This window comes from Panulirus ornatus, chromosome 68 (assembly GCF_036320965.1).
Source record: "Panulirus ornatus isolate Po-2019 chromosome 68, ASM3632096v1, whole genome shotgun sequence".
Lineage (NCBI taxonomy): Eukaryota > Metazoa > Arthropoda > Malacostraca > Decapoda > Palinuridae > Panulirus > Panulirus ornatus.
Window position 1 is genome coordinate 11,421,012 of NC_092291.1, and position 27,986 is coordinate 11,448,997.

The 27,986-nt window shown below is 47.4% G+C and overlaps 1 protein-coding gene across 8 annotated transcripts in view; it reads left to right on the forward strand.

The window, feature by feature from the left end:
• The window catches only part of LOC139747248 (beta-1,4-glucuronyltransferase 1-like), a 128,342-nt gene that overhangs the window by 15,208 nt on the left and 85,148 nt on the right, over positions 1 to 27,986 (forward strand). The window contains exon 1 of one of the 8 annotated variants that reach the window (XM_071659324.1): positions 904 to 1,305. The exons of 5 other annotated variants lie outside the window; for them this stretch is intronic. In XM_071659324.1, the coding sequence (XP_071515425.1) occupies positions 1,108 to 1,305 (198 nt within the window). In that variant the 5' untranslated portion in view covers positions 904 to 1,107. Of the gene's footprint in view, positions 1 to 903; positions 1,306 to 9,640; positions 9,849 to 27,986 lie in introns of those variants that run through there. 2 more of the 8 variants (XM_071659325.1, XM_071659328.1) reach the window with 2 other exon arrangements.

Sequence of the window (27,986 nt, forward strand, 5' to 3'; positions counted from 1 at the left end):
TCCCGAGCTTGATTGTTTGTTTACGGGCTCGACCTGTTGACTCAAATATTTTACATCGATTATCGGTCCTCTTCTTATTTGTTGTTTGGCTTTGGCTCTTGACCTGCAGTCAGAATCGGGATTTATCATCATATAGACTGCAACATACCTATACCTTTACTTCAGCACCATCTGTTGTCAGCTGAAGTTCACATTAAAGAAATGGTTTCCATAAGCAGCATGTTAGGGGCATGTTGAATCTTGGACATGATGGGAAGGTTAGAGGGGCTCTTGGTAAATATTCCATGGGTGAAAGGGGGGGGGGGGGCCTTTAAATGTTCTTGGTAGGTGACAATGGCCTTTGTGAATGCTTGAAGGGTTCTTGTAAGTGCTTGGGGGATTTGGGATGTTTTCGGAAGTCCTTGATGGGGAGAGGGGGGCAAGTGTCCAGAGACTATGTACATGGTGAGTGTATATGTTGGCTTAGATTTCTCTTGAACGCTTCATGTTGTTCAAGATTCTTCTTTCGTAATTATGACTTGACGGTTTTTCGTCCCTGACATCCGATGGTCTTAAACTTTAACCAAATAACCAGCCATCCTAAAAGGCTCCGAGTGGTAACTTGATGCTCCTCGTATGGCCTGCTGGTAAACCCTAGCCTAGCAACACCCGATGGAAGGAAGGAAGGAAGGAAGGAGCACTTGTTGTGGGACAAGACGGCCCCTGGTGGTGTCTTGCGACGGGTCCCCGGCTGTAGTACCCGGTAGGCGCGAGGTTCCCCCTCCCCCCCGCCCCCAGCTCACGCCGGGTGTCACGTCGGCACTGTAGTACCGCCGCCTCCTGCTGTTTTCATTACATTCTTCACTTTCCCAAAGTTGATTGTTGTTCGTGGGGGAGGGGGTTTCAGGACGGTCGGGTGGTTGGCTGCGACGGAGGCCACGCGCTGCTCGACTCTAACCTGGCCATGCTTGTTGCCGCTGACCCTGGAGTGGCGGACAGGGCACCTTTGGGTAGCGTGGCCACTGAAGGCACCCCGTGTGGCCTTCATGAGGGCGTACAGGGGCATGGCAGAGGGGCAGGTGTCGGGGTAGCGGCGTGTGGCATCGGGAAGGTGTTATTGATTGCGCGATGCTGTGTGGACTGCGGCAGCTGGCGGCCAGTGTGGTGGGTGGAGGCTCGCGCGACGCTCAGGCATGGACGGCCCTCCCGCCAGCCAGGCCTTCCTCCTCCTCCTCCCCGACCCCGACCTCTCCGCCATCACCTCCACCATCTCCACCACAGCCACCATCTCCACCACCACCACCGCCCACCCGCGACACCATCACGGTAGGCACCATAGTGTTCAGCATATGATCAGTGCGGATATATTGTATTGTTCTGTTATCTAAGTATTGATGTGATGTGATGTCATGTGCGACTAGCTATGGACCCCTCATGGACCTCGTTGCTTCGGTAATACCTCGATGATCCAGGACACGAAAATGATGACGAAAGGAAAACCTGTTTTAATTCACGTGTGAAAGACATTTGACAGGGGAGAATCATGAACCCAAACAATGAATGAAGTGTATTTTACCATCAAGAAAGAATCGTTGTACATGTGAACAACATCTTTGACACAGACTCGTTGGCTGAGTCTTGGCGATTGTGACAGGTGAATATGTGAGTTACTGTTGACACAATGCGGAACCCATTCATGGGGCAGGTGACCGCGTCTGCTGCTGAGGGTATAAAACTCACTGTTGGAACACCTAACCTCGTTACCTGTCAACCGAAGGAGCGCTTCCATGCAACAGCAGCTGCCACAGCGTAAGGTTCCTTGAGATGCGACTCGGTGTAACGACCACTGATACGTCATTAACTAGTGACAACGACCTGGTGTGACGACCGTTGACACTTCGTTAGTGATAACGACCTGGTGTGACGACCACCGATACGTCATTAACTAGTGACAACGACCTGATTTGACGACCACTTGTACGTCATTAACTAGTGACAACGACCTCATTTAACGACCACTTGTACGTTATTAACTTATGACGACGACCCGATGTAACGACCATTAACGCATCATTAACTGAGGATGACCAGCTGAGGCGACTCCTAACACGTCACGAACCTGACTGTCAACAAGGTCGTGGTGGGGTCGTTCAAGTTCCCTGACTTGTTAAGAAACTGATGACTTATGAACGACTAGATAACTGATGACTTATGAACGACTACATGATTGGTGACTCAGTAACTGACGAGGAAACAAACTGATGAATAACTGACTAATACCAGAATGACTGACAAATGACTGACGATAACTAACGACTGATAAACTGAAGGATATATATATATATATATATATATATATATATATATATATATATATATATATATATATATATATATAGAGAGAGAGAGAGAGAGAGAGAGAGAGAGAGAGAGAGAGAGAGAGAGAGAGAGAGAGACCTGCTAACTGACGGATAATTAACTGGACAGTAAGGAATAACTTACACGCAACAAGTTAACTGACGAATAAAGAATTATCAACTGACTGACGATCAGTTATATTTTATTACAAATAACTAACTTACGATGAACGGACGACTGAAAACCGACGTTTGTCTGACGAATAACTTAATTAACGACTGAATAAGGAAGGACCAGGTAACTAGCTAAGACTACCACAAACTGGGCCTCAGTCACGCCAGTGACGTACCGAGACGACTGTACGACACGACTATTGTCGCCCTTTAACGAGGGGACGACCCAATGATACGACCTCAACGACACAACTGCGTAATGACTGTTTAACGAGACACCTCTGCCACGACGGCCTGTCGGAACGATAGCTTCGTAACGGAACTACGAGTTAACGAGACCACCACCACACGACGACAGCCACGCCGTTGCCTAACGAGCAATTCCACAACCCTGAGGGGTGGTTGGGGAGGGGGGTCAGTAACGAGCGCCCCCCCCTCTAGCTTGATGAAATAAGCAATCTTATCGCATGAACCAATCGCTTCATGAGGAGACGACCATACGGCACGACTACCACCAGCCGACTGCGAGTCGTTTGCACGGGAACGACCCGTAACGAGGTGACAGTTAGCGGTTGTTTAATCGTAAATGACACAGCCTGGTGAGGCGGGCTCGATGATCGCTAACCTTAGTGCTAGTTGTATTACTGTAGCCTAGTCGCTAACCTTAGCGCTAGTTGTATTACTGGAGCGTAGTATAGATAGTCCTATGCGCTAACTAGTTCACACTAGAACGTTGGTAGAGAATTGTATTATCCTGCAGAGGAAGGGTTGGGTTTTGTGTCAGTTTCCCTCTTTGATTTGTACGTTTTCTTTACGAATGTTCGTGGGAATATTAGCTCGCTAATTCGCTTTCGTGTGGTAACAGCATTATGGGGTGACTGTTTTGGTGGTGCTGGTGACGGAGCATCGCCTGGGGGGGCTCGGGTTTTGTGCGTCAGTTCGCTGCTAATCCCAGACATCGTCAGCGTCTGTACATTATGTTTACGTCTACAAGTGTGTGTGTGTGTGTGTGTGTGTGTGACCCCAGATCACCATCCTGAAGCCTACTACAGCCTTCCCATGTCATCCTCCTGAAGGCCATCCACGTTCCAGGTCATCTTCCTGAAGCCCTTCGACGCTCCAGGTTGTCTTCCTCCTCCCTCACCCTACCTCCCAACGCAGCCCAGTTTTTCCCTCCGGTCGTCCTTCACGCTCCAGATCATCCTTCTGAAACCCATCCTCCCTCCTCCTCCTCCTACGCTCCAGGTCATCCCTCTGAAACCCCTTACCCGCTCGAGGTCCTCCTTCAGTATCCATCGGCAGTAGTAGCCGCTCGAGATCTGTCAGTTTCCCGTAGTGGAGCCTCTACAGTGGTGGAGAGGGGAGCCGCTCTTATACCAGGTTGTTGGTTCTTGTCGTGTATCCGAATTTAGAATTATTCCAGAATTGGATATTATCTGGATTTATGTTTTCCTTGGTCCGATTGTCCGATTTTTCTTTTTCAAAATTCAGTTGCATAAGATTATTTAAGGATTTAGCTGTATCATTTTATTTTCAGTTCAGCTATCTAATTTTTTTCAGATATCTGAAAAAAGATTATATATATATATATATATATATATATATATATATATATATATATATATATATATATATATATATATATATATATATTGTAGCTGTAAGTGCATACTTCGATTTTAGAATCCACCTGCATTCGATTTTTTCAAATATGTATGTCTGAATTATAATTTTCAGAATTAGATTATGAATTTTTAAAAATTTAACAGTATTTATGTTCAGATATTTTCCAAATTTGAGTATATTTGAATTACTCGTTTTCAAAATTGAATTTTCGTGGAATATGATTTTTTTGCAAGTTCAGCCGTATCGGAATTTAAATACTTTTATGATTCATTTGTATTCGAATACAGTTTTTTCATAATTACTAAAAAAAAAAGAATATTAGAATCTCGATTATTTAGATTTCAGTTTGACGTGTTCCGAGGACAAATGGAAGACAAAATATGATTAAATTGTTGGATTCCAACGTCACTCACAATCCGACGACGAGTTCAGAACTTCATTGGTCTGAGGATCGGGCGTCGGATGAGGGTCGGGCGTCGGATGAGGATCGGGCGTCGGTTACGGCGTCGGCCAGAGCCGCGTCCTCTTGCCCAGTCCGTTAGTGGGAGGAGGAGCGAGGCGGCCATCCGCCAGCCCTCGTAACCGGATAATCGGTTATTATAGAATATAGAATATGCCCAGCTTAACATGACCCGTTCTTGTTGACCTGGCTTCCAGGGGACCAGGGCAGGTGACCTGGGAGGATACTTGGCCTTCCCTTAATGATGTATGGCTAAGGTCAGGGAGGTTGTTGACACGCTAGGTATGTGACCTGACAAGTTTGTTAACAGGTCATAGTATAGCGTAAATTTACGCCTGTATATCCAGTGTCTCCTCCCGCCATACGCACGGTATATCCATGATGCAGATATTGATAGATTGTCTTGTTCGCAGGTGTTGGTATATCGTGGTGGTGCAGGTGTTGACAGATTCTCATGATGGGGAAATGTTGACCGATCGTCTCAGTGCAGTTGTTGACATTATGGTGCAGTTGTTAACGAATTTCCATAGTGCAGGTGTTGACAGATTGTCATGGTGCACATGTTGACTGACTCGCTTGGTGCAGGTGTTGACATAGCCATGGTGTGGGAACTGACGTTGCCTTAGTGTAGGTGTTGACATTATCTTGGTGCAGTTGTTGACAATTTTGTGATGTAAGTGTTGGCAGATTTGTGTTGTTGATATTGTTTTGAAGCAGGTGTTTGACTTTGTTTTGGTACGTGTTGACAGATTGTCTTCTAGCAGATGTTGACGGACTTTGACATAATGCAGGTGTTGATAGATGGTCCTGTTTGCAGTTGTTGATAGATCTGTGATAGTGTCGTGTGATGTTGGAGTGTGTGTGTATGTGTGTGTGTGTGTGTGTGTGTTTATGTGTGTATTTGCGTGTTATGCGTAGTTTTACACTCGTGTTGCCCTGCCTAGTAACTTTGTGCGTATATTACCATATCTTTACTTTTGTACATACACACACACACCACCTTAAGTCACGTACCCACTTCGACTAGCGCTAAGAGGAGGATGAATAGCTAGTTTAGCCATGGGGCCTACTGCCGCGCCCAGGATTCGAACCCAAGCGGGCCCGGGCGTGACTCATGGTCAGTAACGCTAACCACGACACCACTAAAGCGATGTGTGTCTGTGTGATTGTTTGCCTGTTTGTAAAGTGGAGTTAGTGTGGGTCAGGGTCAAGTAAGCACATAAGTTTAATGGTGATCGTTGCAATAACGAAACGTTCGCCTCTTAATGTGGTTGAGTTGTTGAGTTGGGATTGTTTAGGTTGAAATTAAATTTTTTTGTTAAGGATAGGAAAGATTCCTTTTGGTCAAGCTAGCTTAGGTTACTCTAAGGTAGGCTAGCTTAGGTTATTCTAAGGTAGGCTAGCTTAGGTTACTCTAAGTTGGGATTTCTTAGGTTACTCTAGGTTAGGATAGCTTAGGTTATCTAAGTTAGGCCGGGTTAGTACTCTAGGCTGTGCTAGCTTAGGCTAGGTTAGGTTAGGTTAGGTTATTCTAAGGTAGGCTAGCTTAGGTTATTCTAAGGTAGGCTAGCTTAGGTTACTCTAAGTTAGGATTGCTTAGGTTACTCTAGGTTAGGATAGCTTAGGTTATCTAAGTTAGGCCGGGTTAGTACTCTAGGCTGTGCTACTTAGGCTAGGTTACATTACGTAACTCTAGGTTAGATAAGCTAAGATTAAATACATTTTTTCTTTAAATCTTACCTGTGTTGTAACCTGTGTAATTTCTAGTTGTGTTTATGGCCTTCAAATGTTTAAAAACATTTCACAAATCGGCGCAAATATTTCCGTTCGGCTATAGCGAGTTTTTTTTGTAACGGAAACACGCTTACGAAACTGACCCTCCACTCTTTGATGAAACCTTGTATTGTTATTTTACAGTTTATAGTTTGTTTACCCAGTTGTTATGTTGCCAAGTCGGCACCGGTGGGTTAAGGGATGTTTTACCGACTGGTTTATTGAAGTTTATCCTTAATTTATTATTGGGTTTATCGACTTTTCTGACTGAAGAAAAGATGTTTACGAATATAGAGACGGATACATCCGTAGTGTAGCGGTTAGCATTCACTGGCCGCTCAAGGTCGAGCGCAGAGGTTCGAATCCTAGTCGGTCCACAGTCAACCCAGCTGTTCATCCACACTTTGGGGTTGATCGATAAAAGGGGTACCTGGTCCAGGCTAGGGTGCCATCATACAGCGTTAATGAGATGGCCTTCATTAGGGCTTCCATTGCCCGTGCCGTCTCAACGAACGTCAAAGAAAATGTTATTAGTTCTGATGAACGAAAAGGTCAGTGATGATTGCACTAAGGCCATCGGGGGTCGAGGATGAGACCTCAGACTCGTCGCCATACTGAAGTCCAGGGAAACTGTTGGGTTGAGATAGTCATGCTAATCACCACAGCTTCCTTAGAGCAGGTCGCACGACCAGGCCAGTCTCTTGGGGTTGATAACTGAAGCCTCCACTACGGGCCGTACGGGTGTGGCCTCCACCCAGGGCCCACGCAGGTGTAGCCTCCACCCAGGGCGCACGCAGGTGTAGCCTCCACCAGGAGCTGTATGGGTGAACCCTTCGCCAGGGGCACGTTCAAGTGGATTGTCCTTAAACAACTTCATGGCTGAATCAGCCAGAAAAACCATGTATGTGTTGCTGATTCATTACGGCTGTATGTGATCGCCGTCCACTGCTGTTGTGTGACGCTGCTGGACTGAGGAAGAGAACAATGTGCATTCTTCATGACGTGGAAATATTAATCACGATTATATTTCATCACTCAGGATCGCCAATGTCATACAAGTGATTCATTCGCAGGTGGAATAAAATGATCGTCCTTGATAATTACGTGAGATTAATTTGAATTTATCGTGCCTTCAACTTCAACCGGGATAAAAGAATTCAATTATTTTCATGTATATATGTATTTTTTTTTCTTTACCACATCCCAGCAGTGACTGGCAGTGAAGGCCATACCCAGGTCATGGGGGAGTCAAAGGTCAGGGTTATACACAGATTCATTAGTAGTGTAAAACAAACGTGGCATTGTATAGCATGGCTCTCGGTCGGACCAGGAATTGTTCGAAGTATGAATGACAGCCATTGGCCGCTGACACCCCAGCAGGGGATCGTACCTGGGGGGAGGGGGTGTCTCGTTTGTTGCTGAGGAGCCAGAGCCAACCATCCGGGCCCTCACCGTGTGTGAGTTATGGCTCCACGCCCCAACAACAACACTGATCTGACAAAGATGGTTTGTTTTCCTGCATTGTGGTTTCGGTGTTGAGCAAGTGTTCCCTTGAGTACGACGCTGGGGCGACCCTAGAGCATGACGGAACGACCCTGGAGCAAGACGGAACGACCCCCTCGAGCGCGACAGGACGACCCTCGAGCAAGAAGGAACGACCCCCCCGAGCGCGACGGGACGACCCTCAAAGCACGACGGAGCGACTCTTAAGCTGCTGTTGCAGCTGCTGTCCACGCAGCAACTGTTCTGTCTCCCACTGAAACCCTCCCTCTCCTTCCCCTCGTCTTCCAGCTAAATCTTGTGTACTGACAACCGCTTGAGTGGCAGGCGGTGGGTGCTGCTCACCTGGTGTCGGGGTCTCCCGGCCTCTGCCACGCTGATTCCATGACCTGACGAGGCAGCGTCGGACTAACACACGAAGGACTGTCCAGACGGAAATGCTGGGATGAAGATGAGGACTTGTGTCATCACAACACTGGCAGGAAGGTTATGAAGAGGGAAGTAAGAATGGGAAGTAGATAGTAAGGTCAACGGAAACTAAAATAAACAGTATATAACGGAGAGGGAGACGTGTAGAATGAAAGAACTTGATACGTCAGATAAGGGAGGACACCTTGACTCGCACCTCCTCTTTACTGCCTTTGTTTATGACAAGTTATGTACTGGCCGTCCTCCACACCCCTGTCGCAGGGTGCGGCCGACCCTCCACACATCCCCCACAGGGAGCGGCCCGCTCTCCACACACCTGCCACAGGGAGCGGCCCGCCCTCCACACACCTGCCACAGGGAGCGGCCCGCCTTCCACACACCTGCCACATGGAATCAAGACAAGAATATTATTGACAAGAAACAGTGACGGAGCCCCAGGGTATGGTGCCCTGTGTCACGGGTGACAGGACCTTATGGTGTAACGGGTGACAGCGGGTCTCTGTGGCTGTGTGGACCCTTTGTGACCCCCTGTAATCCTTTTGCGCTACCGCTCACAGGATCAGCATGGGGGTGCACAATGAATTTGTCTGGGACACTGGCACAAATCAAATCACTATGGAAACTGATCCAGCCGGAGTTAAGGGCTGCAGGAGGGGGGTGATGAAGATTATTGTTGATAAGTCTCGGTCACGCTCATGACGCAGATACGGTGAGTCGTCGTCCTGGAGAGAGAGAGAGAGAGAGAGAGAGAGAGAGAGAGAGAGAGAGAGAGAGAGAGAGAGAGAGAGAGAGAGAGAGAGTTTGACGAGATTTACGTTCAAGATAAAAAGAGGACCTCGCGATAGATGTCAGGAATATCGTTATTATTATGTCGGATGAAAAAGGGAAAGGTTGGCATTATGGCAGGAGGGGGTCGCCCCGTAGCTGTTGTTGACATGAAGAGTGAGGCACGCGAGGAGGACTAGCCCTTGAGGGGGACGCGAGACCGGATGGTGTGGCAGGACCACGTGAGGGCCAGCCAGGAGCGGGCCGGGGCAGCCTCGCTAGTGTAGAAGGACCTCTCGCCACTGCCGCCTCACCTATGCAAGGATTGCTGAGAGAAATAGCGATAGATCCGCAGGTTATGAGGTACCTGAGCTCATCGCTGTGGTTGTGATACAGACGACACACAAGGCGCCGTGTACTGCTGGTGCAGCAGGGACGAGTTGTAGGAGGAGACAAAGTCAGGTGGTGAGGTAGTGGTGGCAACCGTGAGAGGAAGGCTCCTCGCGGCATCAACAGGAAAGGCTGTGGCTGCGGTACAGGATGAACGGCGGAGTGTGGCAGTTGGGGAATACTGAGGGTGTGGAAGAGACAGGAGCACAACGGGTGAGCGACGGACCAGTGGGTAGAGGGCACAGATATTTCACCAACGAAGGAGATGGAAACGAGGAGGGGGCATTAGCAGCGCTGCCACGGGTGGTTGTGCCTGGTCCACGCTGCGAAGCTGTGGTGGATGGCAGACCTGCAGAGTATCACTTCGTGCTGACGATGAGACGACCAAGGCGAAGGTGAGATCTCGTCCGCTGGCATTGTAACCACCAGCAGGTTTTTAGAAGCTTTAACTTAGCAAGAGGAAAACACGTCCGACCGGAGAATTCCTTAAAGGAACGTCAGACAGTTTGCCTCCGCCACGATTATGGTTTTTCATTCACGAATCGCGAGGACCTAAGAGAGAGAGAGAGAGAGAGGGGTCCTCCCTCCTCGGCCAGTGCGGCGTTGCTCTTGTTGGTTGAGGTTAGTGTGCGTCCACTGGCGGGGTACCGGTGGTTGTGAAGGAAGAGGTTTTTGGTCGGGAACAAGGTGGCTGGGGATATTGTGGTGAGGGACTGTAGTGGCGAGGTGAGGAGGGGCAGCGGAGGTGTGCTGGCGTAGGTGTGTCTGGTAGGAAGGAGGTGCAGATGAAGTGATGTGTGATGATGTTTTGTGAGGCTGTAGTGAAATGAAAAGGGGTATATAGTGGTGGTGGCGTGGTGTATGTGTGTGGTGGGGGTATATGTCAGGGGTGGTGTATGACGGGGGTGGTGGAGTGTGGTTAGTATGTAGTACCTACTTAAGGTCACCAGTTTGCTCAGGAACAGTGCTATACCCCCATCCCCCTCAAGGGCGTGCCTCCTACTTGCTGCGTCATGATAAACGTCCCTCTGGCACTGACCATGATAGTCCTGTTGCCTCAGCTCTGGGTCGCACCTGTACATTATTGAGATGGGTTTGTTTTGTCAAGGAAGTTGGTCTGGTCGATGGTTTCACTTTGGTCGTGACCTTTGTGGGTTGACTTTTGTGTTGGTCTTGACTATGGCCACCTGCCGCAGGTCATTGACTCACCAGTGGGGTCAGGACGGCAGGCGGGGCCTTAGAGGTCACTTACTACAGGTCACTAACTATACCAGAGACTAGTAGGTTAGGTTAGGTAGGTCTGGTCCTTATTCTGACGTGATTCAATGTATAATCGTTATTTGATATTATAATCCAATCTGCATAGGATGATTAGAACAACCCCGGGTAGATCCTCGTCTGCGCCTGCAGGTAGGGAGCGAGGGTTCTGTACCTGGCCTCAGGCAGGACAAACAAGAGCCTAATGATGGGCAGCCAGATAGGTCTTCTTCCTCGAGTTGGGGACCTGAATGTTTTACCCTGACTGACCGACCTCTCTCACGAGTCAGGTCTGTAGGTTGTGGTGTCATCGTTTCTCTCGCTTTGAGGAACCCAACGTAAGCTACGATTCTTGCGCATGTAGTCGTCAGTGACTCTCAGACTGCTGGAGTCGGGGCATTGGCCGACGGATTCGAGATCTCGGTTCGGAGGGGGTCGAGATATCGGCTGTAGGGGTTCGAAGCAACTTTTCGAAACTTTAAATATTGAACGAAAAAAATACATATCCATCTCCTGGAGTGGAAGAGGGAAGGGATTTTGTCACTATTTTTTTCCCCTCCGTCTTCCCGTTAGTAGACATTTACCTCTCACCTTAGAACTGTTTGTTTTACTTGAATATGATTTTCCTATGGTGATCCATCTACCCGACCCGCCTACCCCTCCGTGGAACTTCAAGTTGGACTTTGTTCATACTCACTGACGAGACTATAGTTCCGCCGTTCTTCCATTGAGGTTTCCAGGATGGAGCAGAGCTGGCTGTGCAGGCCTGTGTCCGTCCGTCCGTCCGTCTGGATGTACGTAGATCCCAGGCGCTGGGCTCCGAGCATCAGCTTTCATACGTTTTGTTGAGGTGGGAGGCGTACGGACCGGCGTCACGCATCCCGTCAACTGCGTCAAAAACATCTTTTATATATATATATATATATATATATATATATATATATATATATATATATATATATATATATATATATTCCTTTGCTGCTTAGCACCGAAAATGATGTACTGTAACCCACGGCATTTTGATGGTTGCTAAGCTACAGAGTTGAAAGAATGTAGGCGGAGGATGTGGACACATGGGCTGAGATGCCAGAACTCAGTAGCAGTGAAAATGAGGAGGATGCACGGCTCATCCGTCCGCCAGTGTGAGTGGACGTCCGGTAGTGTGGGTGATACAAAATGTCACCGTCTTGGGTCTCACCATCAGTTGTTGCCAGGTTATGGAGGTTGTCTTCAGAGTCGGTGCCTCAACCCATAGGTATCAGCGACCATTCTGCGTGTTTGAAGGTGGATCAGAACCATGTTTACGTCGTTCCGCCAAGGCTTACGTCAGTCCGCCCACTCATACGTCAGTCCGCCCACTCATACGTCAGTCCGTCCACGCATACGTCAGTCCGTTCACGTATACGCCAGTCCGTCCACACATACGTCTCATGTTCAAGAGATGTTACTTTTTCATAGTATTTGTTGAAATACTGTTATAACGATATTCTATTCCCACTGTGTTCGATATAATGCATTCACAGAAATGTAATATTTTTCCTGAAATGACGTATTCATTACTGTGGAAAGTGGGATGAAATCATGAAAACAATCGACTCTTTCGTTGTTCAAAAAAAAAAGAAAAGCTCCCATACTCGATTTTCGAATGATTTTTAGTAAAAAAAAACTGTTGTATTACAAGAATATTCTATCCTTATTGACTCGAATATATACTTGAACGGAAATATACAATATATTTGCTGAAACTACCCGCGTTTCAGTGTAAAGTGCCGTATCAAAAAATAAATAATTTGCCGTCGGCGCTTGGTGTTTCAGGCTCAGCGACCCTCAGTTTATAGAACGTAGATTGTTTTTTAGTGTGGATTTTCTGAAAAGAGTTTTATCTGCCATAAAATATGGCGCTTTATTACCCTAATTTGTTGTTCCGTTACCCTCAAAAACTTGGGACGACCTATACACGACGCATATCATGAATTATTGATTTCTTGGCCAAAAATCAAGGGTCGACCTATACACGAGGTAGACTTATAGACGAGTATATACGGTATCTAAAGACGGTATATATCACTCTCTATAAAATGATTATTCGTATTGTTAAGGCTTATCAACAGCTGAGAAAGTGTAGGTCACAAAATGCCTACGAGACGCCAGTGAAACTAAGGTGCAGCAGATTTTTGATTACGATGAACGAAAATGAGAGTTCCACTTCTTTATTGACAAAGAAAATCGCTAATCGAGGATCATCACTGTCACAAAGAGAATAACGCGAGAGTATCAGATGGCGTGTGTGTGTGTGTGTGTGTGTGTGTGTGTGTGTGTATAATTACTATACCTTTGTACGTCCATGCGTATTCATTGTCCGTTTGCATGTGAACATACTCGTGTGTATATGTTTCATGAATGCTGATAGAACAAGGTATATATTTTTTTCGGCGCCATGTGAGAGTGTGTGTGTGTGTGGCCGAGGCGAGCCTGGAAGCAGTGTAGGGTCCCAGCGAGGGGGAGCCTACCGTCGGTGCTGGTGGAGGCGTCCGGCCCGCTCACCTGGCCAAAAATATACCTGACTAGATTGATCGACGACGTCACGTGATACCCTCGTTGGTCCGGGAGAGACAGACCGTCCGGAATTATGGTAAGAGGGGAAACGCAATGACGATAACACGAGAAACTGGACTCTATAAGACAACTGGCGCTTAGATCCGTATTGGCCTAGGTATAGGGTGGGGGCGCCTCCCTTCCTCACCTGGCCCGTTCCGGCAGCCAATCGGGGCTCAGCTGGGAGTCGTGAGGACACAATCTAAGACGACACTCTGGTCGTTAGGGGGGCCAGGCAGGAAGTCTTGACGGTGCAAGATGGACGGGGGTGGGTTGAGGTTGGGGAAGGGATGGGGGGTAGGCGGGGGAAGTGAAGAATGAAAATAGACAGTGGCGGACGGACTCGGGACAGTGTGGAGTGGGTGAAGCCTTCTTGGGACGAGAGAGAGAGAGAGAGAGAGAGAGAGAGAGAGAGAGAGAGAGAGAGAGAGAGAGAGAGAGAGAGAGAGAGGGGGGGGGGGGGATGCATTCGATTTTCCTATCCATATATTCTTTTTCATGTCCTCAGCACAGGTCTGCACCAGCCAGCCCCCGTTGCCCCCCCAGATCTCCCCACACTAACAGTAAGGCAGCGTCGGTGAAGCTGCAGCACCTTCTGTTGTCCATCCTGCTGGGGGTGGTGGTGATGGGGCTCTCCTGCTGGTGGTTCTAGTGATCGTATGGCTGATGCTTGTTGTGGCTGTGGTGGGATTGATAGTCATGGTTGTGGTGGGGCTGATGGTTGTGGTTGTGGTGGGATTCGATGGTTGTGGTTGTGTCGAAGTTAGTGGTGGTGATTGTGGTAGGGCTGATGGTTGTGGTGGGGCTCTGTAATTGTGGTTGTGTTGAGGTTGTGGAGGTGGTGTTGATGGAGAGCTGGTAGTTGTTGTGGTAGTGGCGGAGAGATTTTGGTTGTGTTCAATGTTCACAGTGGCTGCTGGTGGGCTGGACGAGCTGGGATGGCCTCTATGCTGTAGTGCCGAACTACAAGCCCAGTTTGGCTTCCAGCTCGCGTGCATTTTGGCTTCTAGCGCACTCCCAGGACTAGCTGTCAGCACACGTCCAGAAGAAAGTGACACATATTTCAGTCTGTTTGGTTATAGGAGTTTTATTGAATTTGGTCCTAGCGAGTTGTTTGTGTGTGCGTGTGCGTGTGTGTGTGTGTGTATGTGTGTGTGTGTGTGTGTGTGTGTGTGTGTGTGTGGTGGCTTCCTTGGACTGCCGACTGCATGTACGTTATACACCCAGGTATATGACTTTGATGTATAAGAATGATATATCAAACTTGTCATGTTGAGAATTCCTTGATTCCTTAAAGAACTAACAACTAAGCAATTGACCGGAAGTTTGTCCTTTTTAGTTTTTGTTTCCGTCACAAAGACTCGCCATGTGTCAGGATTTTCCCCTGAGAATAGCGCCTTGGTGAACACTTAGAGGGGAAACCAGTGATAAACACGCAGGCAATGGCACGGGAAAAGGCCCGGTCGGTTCAGGAGCGACTACCACCGGCCGGGTTAAGGTGTGCAGGAGCCCCAAAGGATGATTTCGCCCTTCAACTCATCCATAGAGACCAGGTCATGATCCTCAGGGGGTCAGCACCGCTGGTAGCCACGCCAGGACCAGGTCAAGACCCCAGGAGGTCAGCACCGCTTGTAGCCACGCCACGTACCGGTATACGTCTTGGGCAGATCGGCCGCCGCGTTGAGATGGGAGACTCGTGATCGCGTGCCTTCGTGCTTTGTCCCGTGTCGGTCACAACTTCTTGTCTTTCGTTTTCAGGAACCGCAAGACATGACTCCCAGTTTTGCAGTCCTGGCACTGGGACTCACGATGCTGGTGTGGCCGTGTGTTGTTGGCGGAGAGGATTTGCGGGGTGTGGATGGGGAGAGGAGGAGAGCTAGCGTTGATGAGGGATATTTCCAGTCTATTATGTATAATCCACTCACATTCGGGAAATTATATATCCTTCCTGGTGTGACATGCCCCTCATTGTTTTCTTGTAGATTCTATACCTAGATCGGTGTTACCTATATCATTTCTTCCTCAAGTTTTGTGAGTAGACTTTACGAATGCAACGTCCGCTCAAGCTCTGGTCGTCTGTAAAAGACTCAGTAATGTATTGGATGTTAGGACTCGTAAAATGAAACACTCCCACCACTGTTGCTTCCCTGAGCATTAACGTATCTGGAGCACCATCATTACGCGATCATTTTTTCACGATAAAAACCGCAGGATCGATGCTTGTTTCGACACAACTATCGGTTAATTTACTGGCGCGTGGCGGGAGATGACAGCGCCAGATAGCAAGGCGTCGACAAGATTGTGTTTATGTCGGCAGGCCTGATGGCGGGGAGGCGTGACGTCACGGACCCGGCTCCTGCGCCCACCAATCACGAATGACGACGCCGCCTCACACGCCGACGCTCAGTGATTTATATATATACATTCACCTTGAAGATAGCGCAAGCATAGCGTCTTCCTGTAGCGGTCGGAAGAGGTCGCACAATTCCGGAAGCTCTTTGTATAACTGCTCACACTCCTTACGAAAATGATAACACGTACAGAGCATTAATACACCAAGCAAGCGGTTGGCGTTAAGTGCTTTTCATTCATATATAGCACTCTTGCGCAATGCGAGCATTTGAGGAAGAATTTTCGCGGCTAGCATACCTCTGTGAAGCGGACATGATCTCGGGCGTCGGTATGGTCAGCTAACACTAATGTCACGTCATGGATAAGGGGGAGGGGGGGGGGGGGGTTGTGCTGTGGTTTCCTTGAGGTTAAATACTGTGAGCGAACATTGCGATGAGGATGGGCACAGCGATAAGTCAGGAGCGCCGACTTTGAATGAAAATTCAGTCACCTGATATAAATAAGTCACGCATCGTCGGTAAATACGTGTCACAACACTGGATCAACAAGTCAGGCGGACCGGACCGATAAATAAGTCACACGTGCGAGGTAGATAAATCAGTGGTACCGGCTAAATAGGTCGCGTTCGAGATAAATGAGCCACATGCACCTGGGTGAATAAGTAACAACCACGCGCGGGTAAATAAAGTAACAGATAAAGGTCACGGGTATTAGGCAGATGTGTTCACGCGCGGAGGAAATGTCACAGGACAAGGAGCATGACTGGCACCAGGTATGTAAGTCATAACCACCAGGAGAACAAGTCACTGATACTTGGTACGTAAGTCATACGCAACAAGTGTTCAAGTCATGCGCAGGTGTCGGTAGAGCGCAGGCGGCGCGGCGGGTAAACAGGCCTTCATGTAAGTCGCAAGTTCGCAGTGTACTTCACTTCGTTGAACACGACGGTACGACCCATGAACACGATGCTACAACTCTTGAACATGACGGTACGACCCCTCAGCACGACGACCAAAACGATAGTTATGATGGCGTGACCTCTGAATTACCCGTTAAGTAGTTAACTCCCTCCGTCAGTACCTACCTACTAGGCTTGTGCCACCGCTCTCCAGGGTCGTGTTGCCGTGGTATGTGGTGGTACGGTCGTCCTCGATGTCAGAGTGAGAGTTATTTTCGTTTTGACCTACATTGCAAAACTGACAAAAGTAATAAACGCCTTCATTATCACGGGAAATATATTAGTAAAACAAAGCGGTCATGGTGTGTGTGTGTGTGTGGCCGTAACTGTCAGTTCCAAGTGATCGCTCAAAACACCGTTGTTATTAATGGCCCAGTACGTGTTTTGATTTTGGTGTATCTTCTTTTATTCTGGCCCATTGTGACTAAATTTAAATCATACCTGGTTATATAAGTTTCTTAAAAGCAAAAGTACAATCGTTGGTAGCCAGTGTTTTAAATAAAGCAGCGTTTTTGCTCCTTACTTTTGTCGTTTATCTGGTAAGGTTGGTTGGTTGGCTGTATGGGTTTTAGGGATGGCATATATCAGGATCAGTAAGGCTGTCATTGTTAAGCTACATTCACCAAAACCTCATTCAGGTCTTAAGATAATTCTAAGGCTACGTACGCTCTCTGTATATGTGGTCCGTATGATATGGCAGCAGGGCGGACAAAAGGCGCCACCGAATCTGGTATAACGCAGGCTGCGAGGAGTTCCATCCCATCCGGTCGCTTTCATAGAGTTGGCATTTAAATCGTCAAAAGCTGTTTAAGAATGGCATCGAAGCGGTTCGCCATGTGACAGTGAACAAAAATGATATAAATGGCTTGACATCAGTGGCGACATGTAGCATGTTCCCATGTTTTCTGAAATTGTCCTCAAATTTGACAACAAAGGGACAAAGTGACCCCCACCCGCCATTTCCAGGTTATGTTCAGAACAACGGACAATAACGACACATCACGACCAACAGAAGACCCTTCCCAACGCTGCCTTCATCCCAGTAGGACTTGTATAGGTGATCGAATACTACTGTTTTAGCTGATCTTCAATCGTCGGGTTTGTAACGTATTCATAAATGGCGGTAGTATGAACGCTTGCCTTTGCCTAGTTGTGAAGATGGTCGCACCGAAATGCTGCATACTTGTTTCGTTATATAAAGCGTAATATTAAACAATGGATTTGAAAAAGGAATATTTTATACTTCCAGGAGTAGAACTAGTTTTAATACGATACATATCATATATCTTTATTATTTGCGAATTACACATGATATCGTAGCTGGTGTAACATATAAGTGCGTAAATTGTAGCTCCTTAGCCAAGCGTGCAGTATGAACACTATGTATAAATACAGTTCATGGCGCTTACGTGACTGGGGCTTGATTATTTTTCACACAGTAGTCGAGGAGAAGAACAAGTTATGCCTTGAAAGAAACTTCATTTATGAAGACAATTTTTTTTTTTCATTTTTTGTAAGATAGTTTCAGTAACAAATGAAAACATGACATTCACTTGACAAGACATAGCTTTTTCTTTCGATGTACTTACTAAATATTGTATGTGGTCTTAAGTAACATTGGACATATACGACAAAAGTAACATGTAACTGCCAGGCACAGCTGATGTTTATGAGGGAAGTCATTGATTTATTCATTTGTACGTATTTATCAGTTGTGTATTGATATCTTAACGGGTTAATGTGGCATCGTCAGTGTCTGTAACAGGCTGTGTTACATGAATAAAGAAACAGGTTTTGAGGCTGCGTCTGCATAACGTATGTTGTCGTCTCGAGTCATCTGTTAAGTCCGTAGACGTCTCACATATTGAATCAACGCATTCAAACTTAGAGCTATAAGTCACAGATACGTGATAGATAATCACTGTCTCAAATATGATACAGGTAATCAGATGAAAAAAAAAAAGGTATATTACCAAGTAGATAAGATATATCAACTGGATCTATTACATAGTTTACTGGATATATTATAGATTATATCAGTGCTGGCAAAATGACTGGACTCATATGACGACGATAAATGGTTTAATCACCAGAGAAAAAAAAACCTTTTGATTTAAATGGTCAATAAATTTCGTCGATGACTAATAAAAACTCAATATCGGTAATGTCTGATCGAGTCAACTTGACCCAAGGCGATGACGTCATATACGTGCGTAGCTGATTTCCTTTGGTCATACCTCAGGTATTGTTAGGGCAGGTCAGCCAGCTGCTAGATGACAAGTTATCAGCGTGGTGGTGAGGGCGGCGGATAAGTAGGTCATGGCCGGAAGCGAGGGAGGGGTTGCAGGCAGAAGCAACTTGGCCGGCCGGGAGCCGCGGGTGGGTCGGGTCCTACATGTATGTTGGTTGGGATAAAGCAATTTGTGTTCTGCATCAGACAGACCCCGGGTTTATCCTGTGGTCTAATTTCACCTTGATCTCAAGTTGATATTCTGATTGTGTAGTTGTCGAGTGTCTCAGATGTTCGTTTATCTTCGGATTAGCAATATGTTTGAGGTACTTTTCTTTTTTTTTAAGTCTAGTATGCCTAGCTAACCCAACGAACTAGAACATGAGTTTTAGCTTGCTCGAAACACGGCCGTGGTCTCTCTCTCTCTCTCTCTCTCTCTCTCTCTCTCTCTCTCTCTCTCTCTCTCTCTCTCTCTCTCTCTCTCTCTCTCTCTCTCTCTCTCTCTCTCTCTCTCATGTGACTGGAAGATAGTCAGATATTATTTTCCTCGTTCATGCATATGCAGTTGAATGTGGTAGAAGGAAAAGCGATGGTGATGGCGAGGTTTCATATGTAATTTACATTTTTTAGGTGTGGGTGGCTGTATGTAGCTCACATTTTTAGGTGTAGGTGGCTGCTGGCTGGCTTCATGCCCTGATTAATGGATGGTGCTGGTAATGCAGATAGATATATGACACCTGTAATGACCAGTGTCAGAATTCTAGAATGAATGGCTTACAGGTCCCTCACTGTTGACCAGACAGTAACGTGAGATCACAAGGTATATATGTACATTTGATTATTATTGTTATTATTATTATTATTATTATTATTATTATTATTATTATTATTATTATTATTACTATTATTATCATTATTACCATTATTATTATGCTAGTGAAGTCTAGGATTCTCTCTCTCTCTTTCTCTCTCTCTCTCTCTCTCTCTCTCTCTCTCTCTCTCTCTCTCTCTCTCTCTCTCAATTTTAGAAATTTTATTTCCGATTTTAAACAAAAAGCATTTTATTGATAGCATTGGTGAAGGGTGCATAGTTAGGGGTAGGTAAAGGATAGATAGACTTGTGTGCGCAGAGGGTACTCTTCTTTCAGGAATTGGCCGATAAAACTGGTACTTGGCTCATATATATATATATATATATATATATATATATATATATATATATATATATATATATATATATATATATATATATAAATGTGTGTGTGTGTGTGTGTGTGTGTGTGTGTGTGTGTGTGTGTGTGTGTGTACTTATGCCGGTTATGAATGTAGTTCCATCATTTTTAACACTTATTTTGTCGAGATATTTGTTTATATCCGTTCTGTCACAAAAGATAGTCATGTTCGCATTGTAACTCCGTAGACACCGCGGTCTGTACTACCGTGTGCCTGTTGTGGTGTCCTGCCGCCCGCTGTGCTGTATACACAGACACGTCTTGTATATATCGAGATTAATGGCGGTGGCCACATCCCAGGAGGTTCGAACACAGTGTCGATATCTGTAGTGAGATGACAGCGTTGTAGGTGTTCCCCCCCCAGCAACCTACACCAACAGGATCCAGCTTCTCTTTCGAATCCTCCGCCTCAACACCACCCCTCTACCACCCACCCTGCTCTCGTCCCCCGCATCCTTTCTCAGCCTTCCTCCACCCCCGCCCTATCGGGGGCCACCCTTCTCTCTCTCTCTCTCTCTCTCTCTCTCTCTCTCTCTCTCTCTCTCTCTCTCTCTCTCTCTCTCTCTCTCCCAGCCTCCACCGCTCGCCGTCCCCTGTGTGTTTTCGTATCATCAGTTCCGTTTTTCCCGTTCGGCTGAACCGTTGCTTCCTGGGTCGACCCCTTACCAGCACAACGCTTCTTGTGCCGACTTCCCACGCGCCGGCTGGTGCTGATCAGACCCCCCAGACACGCTCCTCCACCTCCTCTCTGATTTCCCCCAGTGGGTATCCATCACCTCAGCCTCCCTCTGCTACATACACGTTCAAAGTAAAGAACAAGAAAAGATGGGGAAAAAAAAGGGCTTTTCGTTTATAATTGAATTCCCCGTGTTGGAGGTCGTGTGATGATGGGCCTGGAGGTGTGTGTGTGTGTGTGCACTGTGAGGCCGCGACCCACCTCACAGGCCCGAGGCCCCCGTGCGCCGGGCCTCCCTCACCGCCGCCTCCGTCCCGGGGGTTTTGCCTCACACTTGACTGACCTCGTAACTTCCCCTCATGCGCTAACTCGCCTTTCAATTTTCCCATCACTTTTTTCGCTCCTCCAGAGCAAACTTCCCAAAGATACGAAATCACCTCTCGCTTGTTCTGACTCGCTTGGGGTCATACGGGACCCTGTATCATTTTGGTCGTTGGCGTTAGCATGTGTGTGTGTGTGTGTGTGTGTGTGTGTGTGTGTGGAGGGGTGAGGTATGCTTGGGTGCCCTCCATCGGGGTGAGGTGGGCTCTCCATCTCGGGAGGTACCAAAGCAATGGGGTTTGTATGGGTTTAAAGAGGTGGACTCTTGTTTTGGTATCTCAGAAAGAGAGGTTTCGAAGGCGTATGATTCTCGAAACTGATGCTTAAGGGTCTTCCTGTATCTGGATATACGGTGAGTCAGCATAGCTTGGTGTACCAGAGGTGTGATCAAATATATTCCTATGAGTCCACGGGGAAAATTTTCCCGTGGACTCATAGGAATATATATATATATATATATATATATATATATATATATATATATATATATATATATATATATATATATATATATATATATATATATATATATATATATATATTGTCACTGCATTTCAATCATTAGTAAGTATGGCAGTTGTTAAGCGTGTTCTTCTCATAATTAACTCGCATGGAAAACGCAACTGGCTGCGCCCATCCTATGCCATTTGTGGCATTTTTTTTGTTTACATTCAGTATGACCTTTGAGATAGCGTAAGAAGATTGCTTATAACGTATCACTTAGGATTTTCCTCTATGAATTTTTCCTTGGTTTACTTTTTGAAGTGAAGAATGGCGATGTTCTGACAAGAGAAATTAGGTTTAAGTAGTGATAAGAGGGAATGTTCCTCCACCATCCATCATATGATGAGCGACACAGAAAACGCGCTCAATGCGAGCCGTGGTTGGCGGGCGCCGACCCTAGGCTGGCTGGTACTGAACACCGCCGTGGCTGACTCACGGGGCTTGACTTATCCCTCAGTGCTCTATTTTTTTTTTTTTTTTTACAATGGGAGATTCAGTTGCGAGTCGTATTATCCCTTTAAGCACGTCGATACGTATGACCCTTGAGCGAGATGGTTCGACCCCTGAGTACAAGTCAAAGATTAATAAGGCATTATACCCAAGGATCAGATCGGTATGATCAAGAGGTTATATATGTCAGGCCCTCGGGGCTGCTTTTTGATTATTTATGGCTATAATTTTCAGTAAATCACAAAGCCTAGATATATTACATACACAGAAAACGTCAAATATTTGCAATTGCCTGAGGATTTTCCCGCCATAATTTTTATCCTAGGCTAAGATAAGAGTGTTTGTATCCGTATCAAGCCAGCGAAGGAAAATATTAGCGAACGAATCTTGAGGTGGTGATCCAAGTTTTGTTTGGAGTTAAAAAAAGAAACGGATTTTCAACATATATTTTTCATAAGCGTCAACTTGGAACATAGCTATTGTGTTGCTTCATCTCTGATTGACGTAGAGGGAAAGGGTCATGTTAACAGTGGTGATGAATTTGCTGTGTTGCTTAAGTCTTGTAATATTACGTGCTTGAGGAGTGAGTAGCGTTTAGTGTGGAACACTTGAGTGAGTGGTCAGGTGGAGGGGAGGTGGTCAGGTGCAGAGCAATGCTATTGTCTGCCACCTGGCGCAGGGAAGCCAAACTCAGTACGTGACTGGCTGAGGGTGCTGCTGCAGTAGCCACCGCTGCTCCTGCCGTTCGTCTGACACCAACAGAGTTTTCCCAGTCCATAGTGTGCGGCCGCTGCTTGGCTGAGGCTCTTGTGTTGTGTCCAGGGAAGATGCGGAGTATCGCCATGCCCGCCAGACGCAGTTCGACGCCCGCGGTAGGTGCACGGCGAGGAGGTACTGGCTCGGGTTATACCGTGTTGGTGTGCGGTGATGGTTGGGTATGGCAGTTGGGAAAGTGTGAGGAGGGGGCACCTGTTAGAACGTGATCCTCTCGCATATGTTGCCGTGCACATAATGCATAGAAAAAAAAAAAGAATAGCCTTATGGCTCATGCGCTTGATATAGATGTTATAGACGTCTTTAACCCATGAACGGAATGTTACGACCCCAGGGCACGACGGCGTACGACCCCTGGCCTTTAACCTGATCCTGAAGGAACGGGTTAAAAGGTCTGGCCATCATCATCCCCCTCGTAGGACTCAAGGGTTTCATCTTGAAGGTGTCACCCCTAGCGAGTGTTCGGGCGTGAATAAATTTCTCTACTTTGGGAGAAAATGGTTCTTTTTTCCTTTACGCTCTGGAAGGAAAAAAAGTAAGAGAGAGAGAGATTGACAGTCAATTGAAAGACCGAGAGAAACACCAGCCTAACAAAAACAGAGCGACGCCCAGACGTGCAAAGGCTAACCTGACAACGGAGGCGAGCAGGGAGGCAGACTCAGCACTGAAGAACTTCATTGACTGGCTCATTGAACACGTCGCTTGGATGTACCAAGAGAAGTTCTCACTACCAGACATTGTACGTGTATACAGGACTGTACTCGCTGGTAACCACGATAATGGTTGTCAGCAAATGCTAGATCACACGCCTGTAACTATAACCTACTGCAGTATAATATTGAAACACACCAGCTCAGGTCTGAAAGAGCAGCGACATTTATACCGACACTGAGAGACGAGTCATATAAGGAAAGTGTTGAGGAAATTAGGTTCTCAGTGCAGAAGACGAGCCTTCGTGGGGACCTGAAGGCAAGAGACAGGAAACATCATGGATCAGCAGCAGCACGGGGGGCTGAGGGCGTGAGGTGAAAGGTTTCACACGGATGTAGGGGAGACATTGTGTAGCCCACGGGTCACTAAACACCGACCGCTACGCGCTACCGCCCACCTCCACGGTAGAATTGTAGACTCATCCTGGGAGAGAGAGAGAGAGAGAGAGAGAGAGAGAGAGAGAGAGAGAGAGAGAGAGAGAGAGAGAGAGAGACTGATGAAATCTGTTCTTAAAGTGAACATTAACTGGATAGATAAGGAGAGAGAGAGAGAGAGAGAGAGAGAGAGAGAGAGAGAGAGAGAGAGAGAGAGAGAGAGAGAGAGAGAGAGAAGAGGTTTTTCAGTGTGTGACGCGACTGCAGGGCAACAGATGCTGTGTTACATGTCACGAGTGTGTATCTAGGTAACTCCTCACTGGCTGGGTGGGGAGGGAAGGAGTGTGAAGCCCAATCGGTGCCTCTCCAACCCCCGGCTTTACTTAGCAACTGATCCCCTCCTGCTTGGCCACTGTCATATATATATATATATATATATATATATATATATATATATATATATATATATATATATATATATATATATATATGACATTAATTTGAATTTTGAGCTCATTTGCTTCACGCGCCAGTTTCTATCTAGCGCAGTCAGTGTTGAGACAAGCGTCGCCGGAGACGCACAGTTTATTACTGTCAAACGTAACTGGCACGACACGTGTTACGGAGATGTTCGAACCCCCGGTCCCGCAGCTCCCGGGGCCGAATACAGATGGCGTCCTTATTGGCGAAGCCGGGGAGGAGGGACCCCCGCGGGGAAGGAGGACCCCCTCCGGTTAATGACGTGCCATGTATAATTTCGAATTGAACGTCTGTGTTTGTTCCGCGTAGCACAAGGCAATGTTGGTGTTTGTTCTTCCTATGCCCCGAGGTGGTGGTGGTGGCGGCACCAGCACCGCAGGAGTGGCACAGGATATACCAGGCAAAGATGGGGGGGTAACATTGTGAGATGAGACGTGTGGACGAGTGTAGGAGATATTGCAGCTCAACCTGCCATGCTAATTGTGGGTAAGTGTTTGCCTCGATAGCGCTAGTTGGTCTAGTGTGACGTGCAATGGTCTGGCTCAGTGTGACGTGCTGTGGTGTGGCTTAGTGTGACGTGCTGTGGTCTAGCCTAGTGTGACGTACTGTGGTGTGGCTTAGTGTGACGTGCTGTGGTCTAGCCTAGTGTGACGTGGCCTGAGATTCAATAACGGAAGCATTCAATCCACTGTGGCAAGAAATGTGTGATTACTCTGTGTGTGTATGTGTGTGTGTGTGTGTGTGTGTGTGTGTGTGTCTGTATTACGTGCTAGGTTGCACATGCTTGCGTGCATGTGAGCGTGTGACCTCCCATTTGCCTGTCTGACTCACCACAGGAGACGGGTTGTCCTGCCTGTGGACCGACCTGAAGGAAAGGCAGCTCCTCCTGGCGTTGGGAGGAACACCCTGCTGGAGACGTTGTCGCGCTGAGCTTGGCAGGTATGTTGCTGGGGGACTCCTGCAACCTGGGATCGCTCCCTCCTCCTCATGCCAGCAGGTCGTGGTTAACCCCCGAGGAAGTCGACTGTTGGCCGCCTCATTCTCGGCGTCGTAAAGAAGCTTTTGATTTGGTACTTCGTGGCGAGTACATGCTGGGGTCAGGGTGTCTTGTCACCTGCGGGCTGGGATACCAGTCTGAAGTGGTACCCCTCGAAAGTCTAAAGTATACTAAAGTATACCGTGATATCCCTTTGTGTAGTGGTACTCTTAGAGAGCCTAAAGTATACCAAAGTTTACCGTGATAACCCTTTGTGTAGTGGTACTCCTAGAGAGCCTAAAGTATACCAAAGTGTACCGTGATAACCCTTTGTGTAGTGGTACTCCTCGAGGAGGTCATGTATACTGTCGTGTGTGTGTGTGTGTGTGTATTTAGAGATGTGTAGTGGAAGACGTTGTGGAGGTGTAGTGTTGGTGTGCTTGTGCAGACGATGACCAGCGTCTGGCAGCCAGACTCACTCACCCACGTAAGGTATGACCAATTAGATTTTACGGGACGGAAGTTAAGGCAGGAGTAAGTTTGCCTTGCTGTCATTACCTTTGTGTTGCTGGCGTTCATTACCTTGTGTTGCTGGCGTTCATTACCTTGTGTTGCTGGCGTTCATTACCTTGTGTTGCTGGCGTTCATTACCTTTGTGTTGCTGGCGTTCATTACCTTTGTGTTGCTGGCGTTCATTACCTTGTGTTGCTGGCGTTCATTACCTTGTGTTGCTGGTAATACGTGTGTGTCTGTCTGCCCTTACCACCCGTCATGTCCTCACGACCGTACAACACTCCTGGAGTTTCCACCAGTGCAGATGTCTCGCCCCATAATGTAGCGGTCCCCAAATACATAAGTTCCCCCCTAGTGTTGGAGTCCCCACACACACCCCCTTCCCTCTCCCTTCATGTTGAATTTCCCTTCGTTTTCCCCTCGATGAACTTCACCATTTGTGAAAGAGAACTGAAGTGGTTTTTTTTTCCCCTCTCTCTGAAACCCACACAGGTTTCAGGTGAGGCAGAGGTTAATACCTAGGTCGAGGTTGGGTTTGTGTGATAGACGAGTCTCGTGTCAGGCCGTGACACAGGCTGTGGGGAGTGTGTGTGTGGGGGGAGGGGGGCGGTCATTACCTTACTCTGGCACCAGGCGGGGAGGGAGGGAGGGAGGGAGGGGTGGTGGGCGGCAGCCTGGCATTACCTGCACCTAACTGTCTTACGACACCTTACGTATCACCAGGTTGATATGTGCTGGCTTGTGAGGTGCTTCTTGACTACCAAGGAGGATGGGTGGGGTTAAGCCTTCTTGACTCTCTCTCTCTCTCTCTCTCTCTCTCTCTCTCTCTCTCTCTCTCTCTCTCTCTCTCTCTCTTCTGCAGTAGTATTTCTTCTTTTTTTTACTTGCGGAAGAAAAAGTTACTTATACTTGAACATTCTATTGTCGTGTGTTCAGTGCTGTCTGGGTTCGGAATAGGAGGGAATGAGAAGGTAGGTAATGCTGTGTGGTTAATGGGACAAGTTTATGGGGTTGGTAAACTTGGGAAAATAAAGATACGATGGTTGAGATTTGCCTGTATGTGTGAAGCGAGGTGCATCTGGATGCTGTAAAGTGAAGTTTGTTGAAGTCTAATTTGTTTTTCTCTTCACATCGCAGTCCCAGCCTTACTTGTAGGCTGGAGTGTTGTTGTGACGTGCGATGACAGTGACGGGCACAATATTAACCAGGCGCACGATGCCTCGCTGCTGGGCGTACGATACTCTGCCCCCCACACGCTTCATGTCGCACATGATGCTGCTGCCGGGCCTACGATACTCTCTCTCTCTCTCTCTCTCTCTCTCTCTCTCTCTCTCTCTCTCTCTCCTTCCACACGCACACACACTCTGCACATGGTGCTGCTGCCGGGCGTACGACACTTGTCATGCAAACTTTGCGTTGCATATGACGCTGCTACCGGGCGTACGACACTTGTCATGCAACTTTCGCGTTGCATATGACGCTGCTGCCGGGCATACGACACTTGTCATGCAACTTTCGCGTTGCATATGACGCTGCTGCCGGGCGTACGGTAATTCTCCCCCTTCCATCCCTTTCCCCACAAGCTGTACATGACGCCGCTGCCAGGCGCACGACACTGACGGCCTGCAACCTTCGCACTGCACATGACGTTGCTGCCGGGCGTACGTGCAGTACTTTGGTTCCGCACGCTTCACGTGATGGGGCGAGGGTCTGCTGCCATAAACACGTCTCGTTTAAGGCTTCTGGTGTATGTAATGGGAAAGGGAAGGGGTGTGTGTATAGTGATGGGTAAATGAAAGCTGCATATAGTGTTAGGAAACGTAAGGGGGTTCATTGTAGTGATGGGGAAGGGTAAGGGTACACGTACTGATGGGGATGGGCAGCGGGCGTGTGTGGTGATGGGGAAGGTTAGCTAGAGGAGGAACTAGGAGAGGTAGTGATCGGGGGGAGGGGACAGAGTTCGCCTGGGGGCCTGGGCGTGGGGAATGGGGCTTGTGTGTGTGTGTGTGTGTGTGTGTGTGTGTGTGGCTGAGGCAGCGGTGAGGCTGTGGTCTAAAAATAAGATAT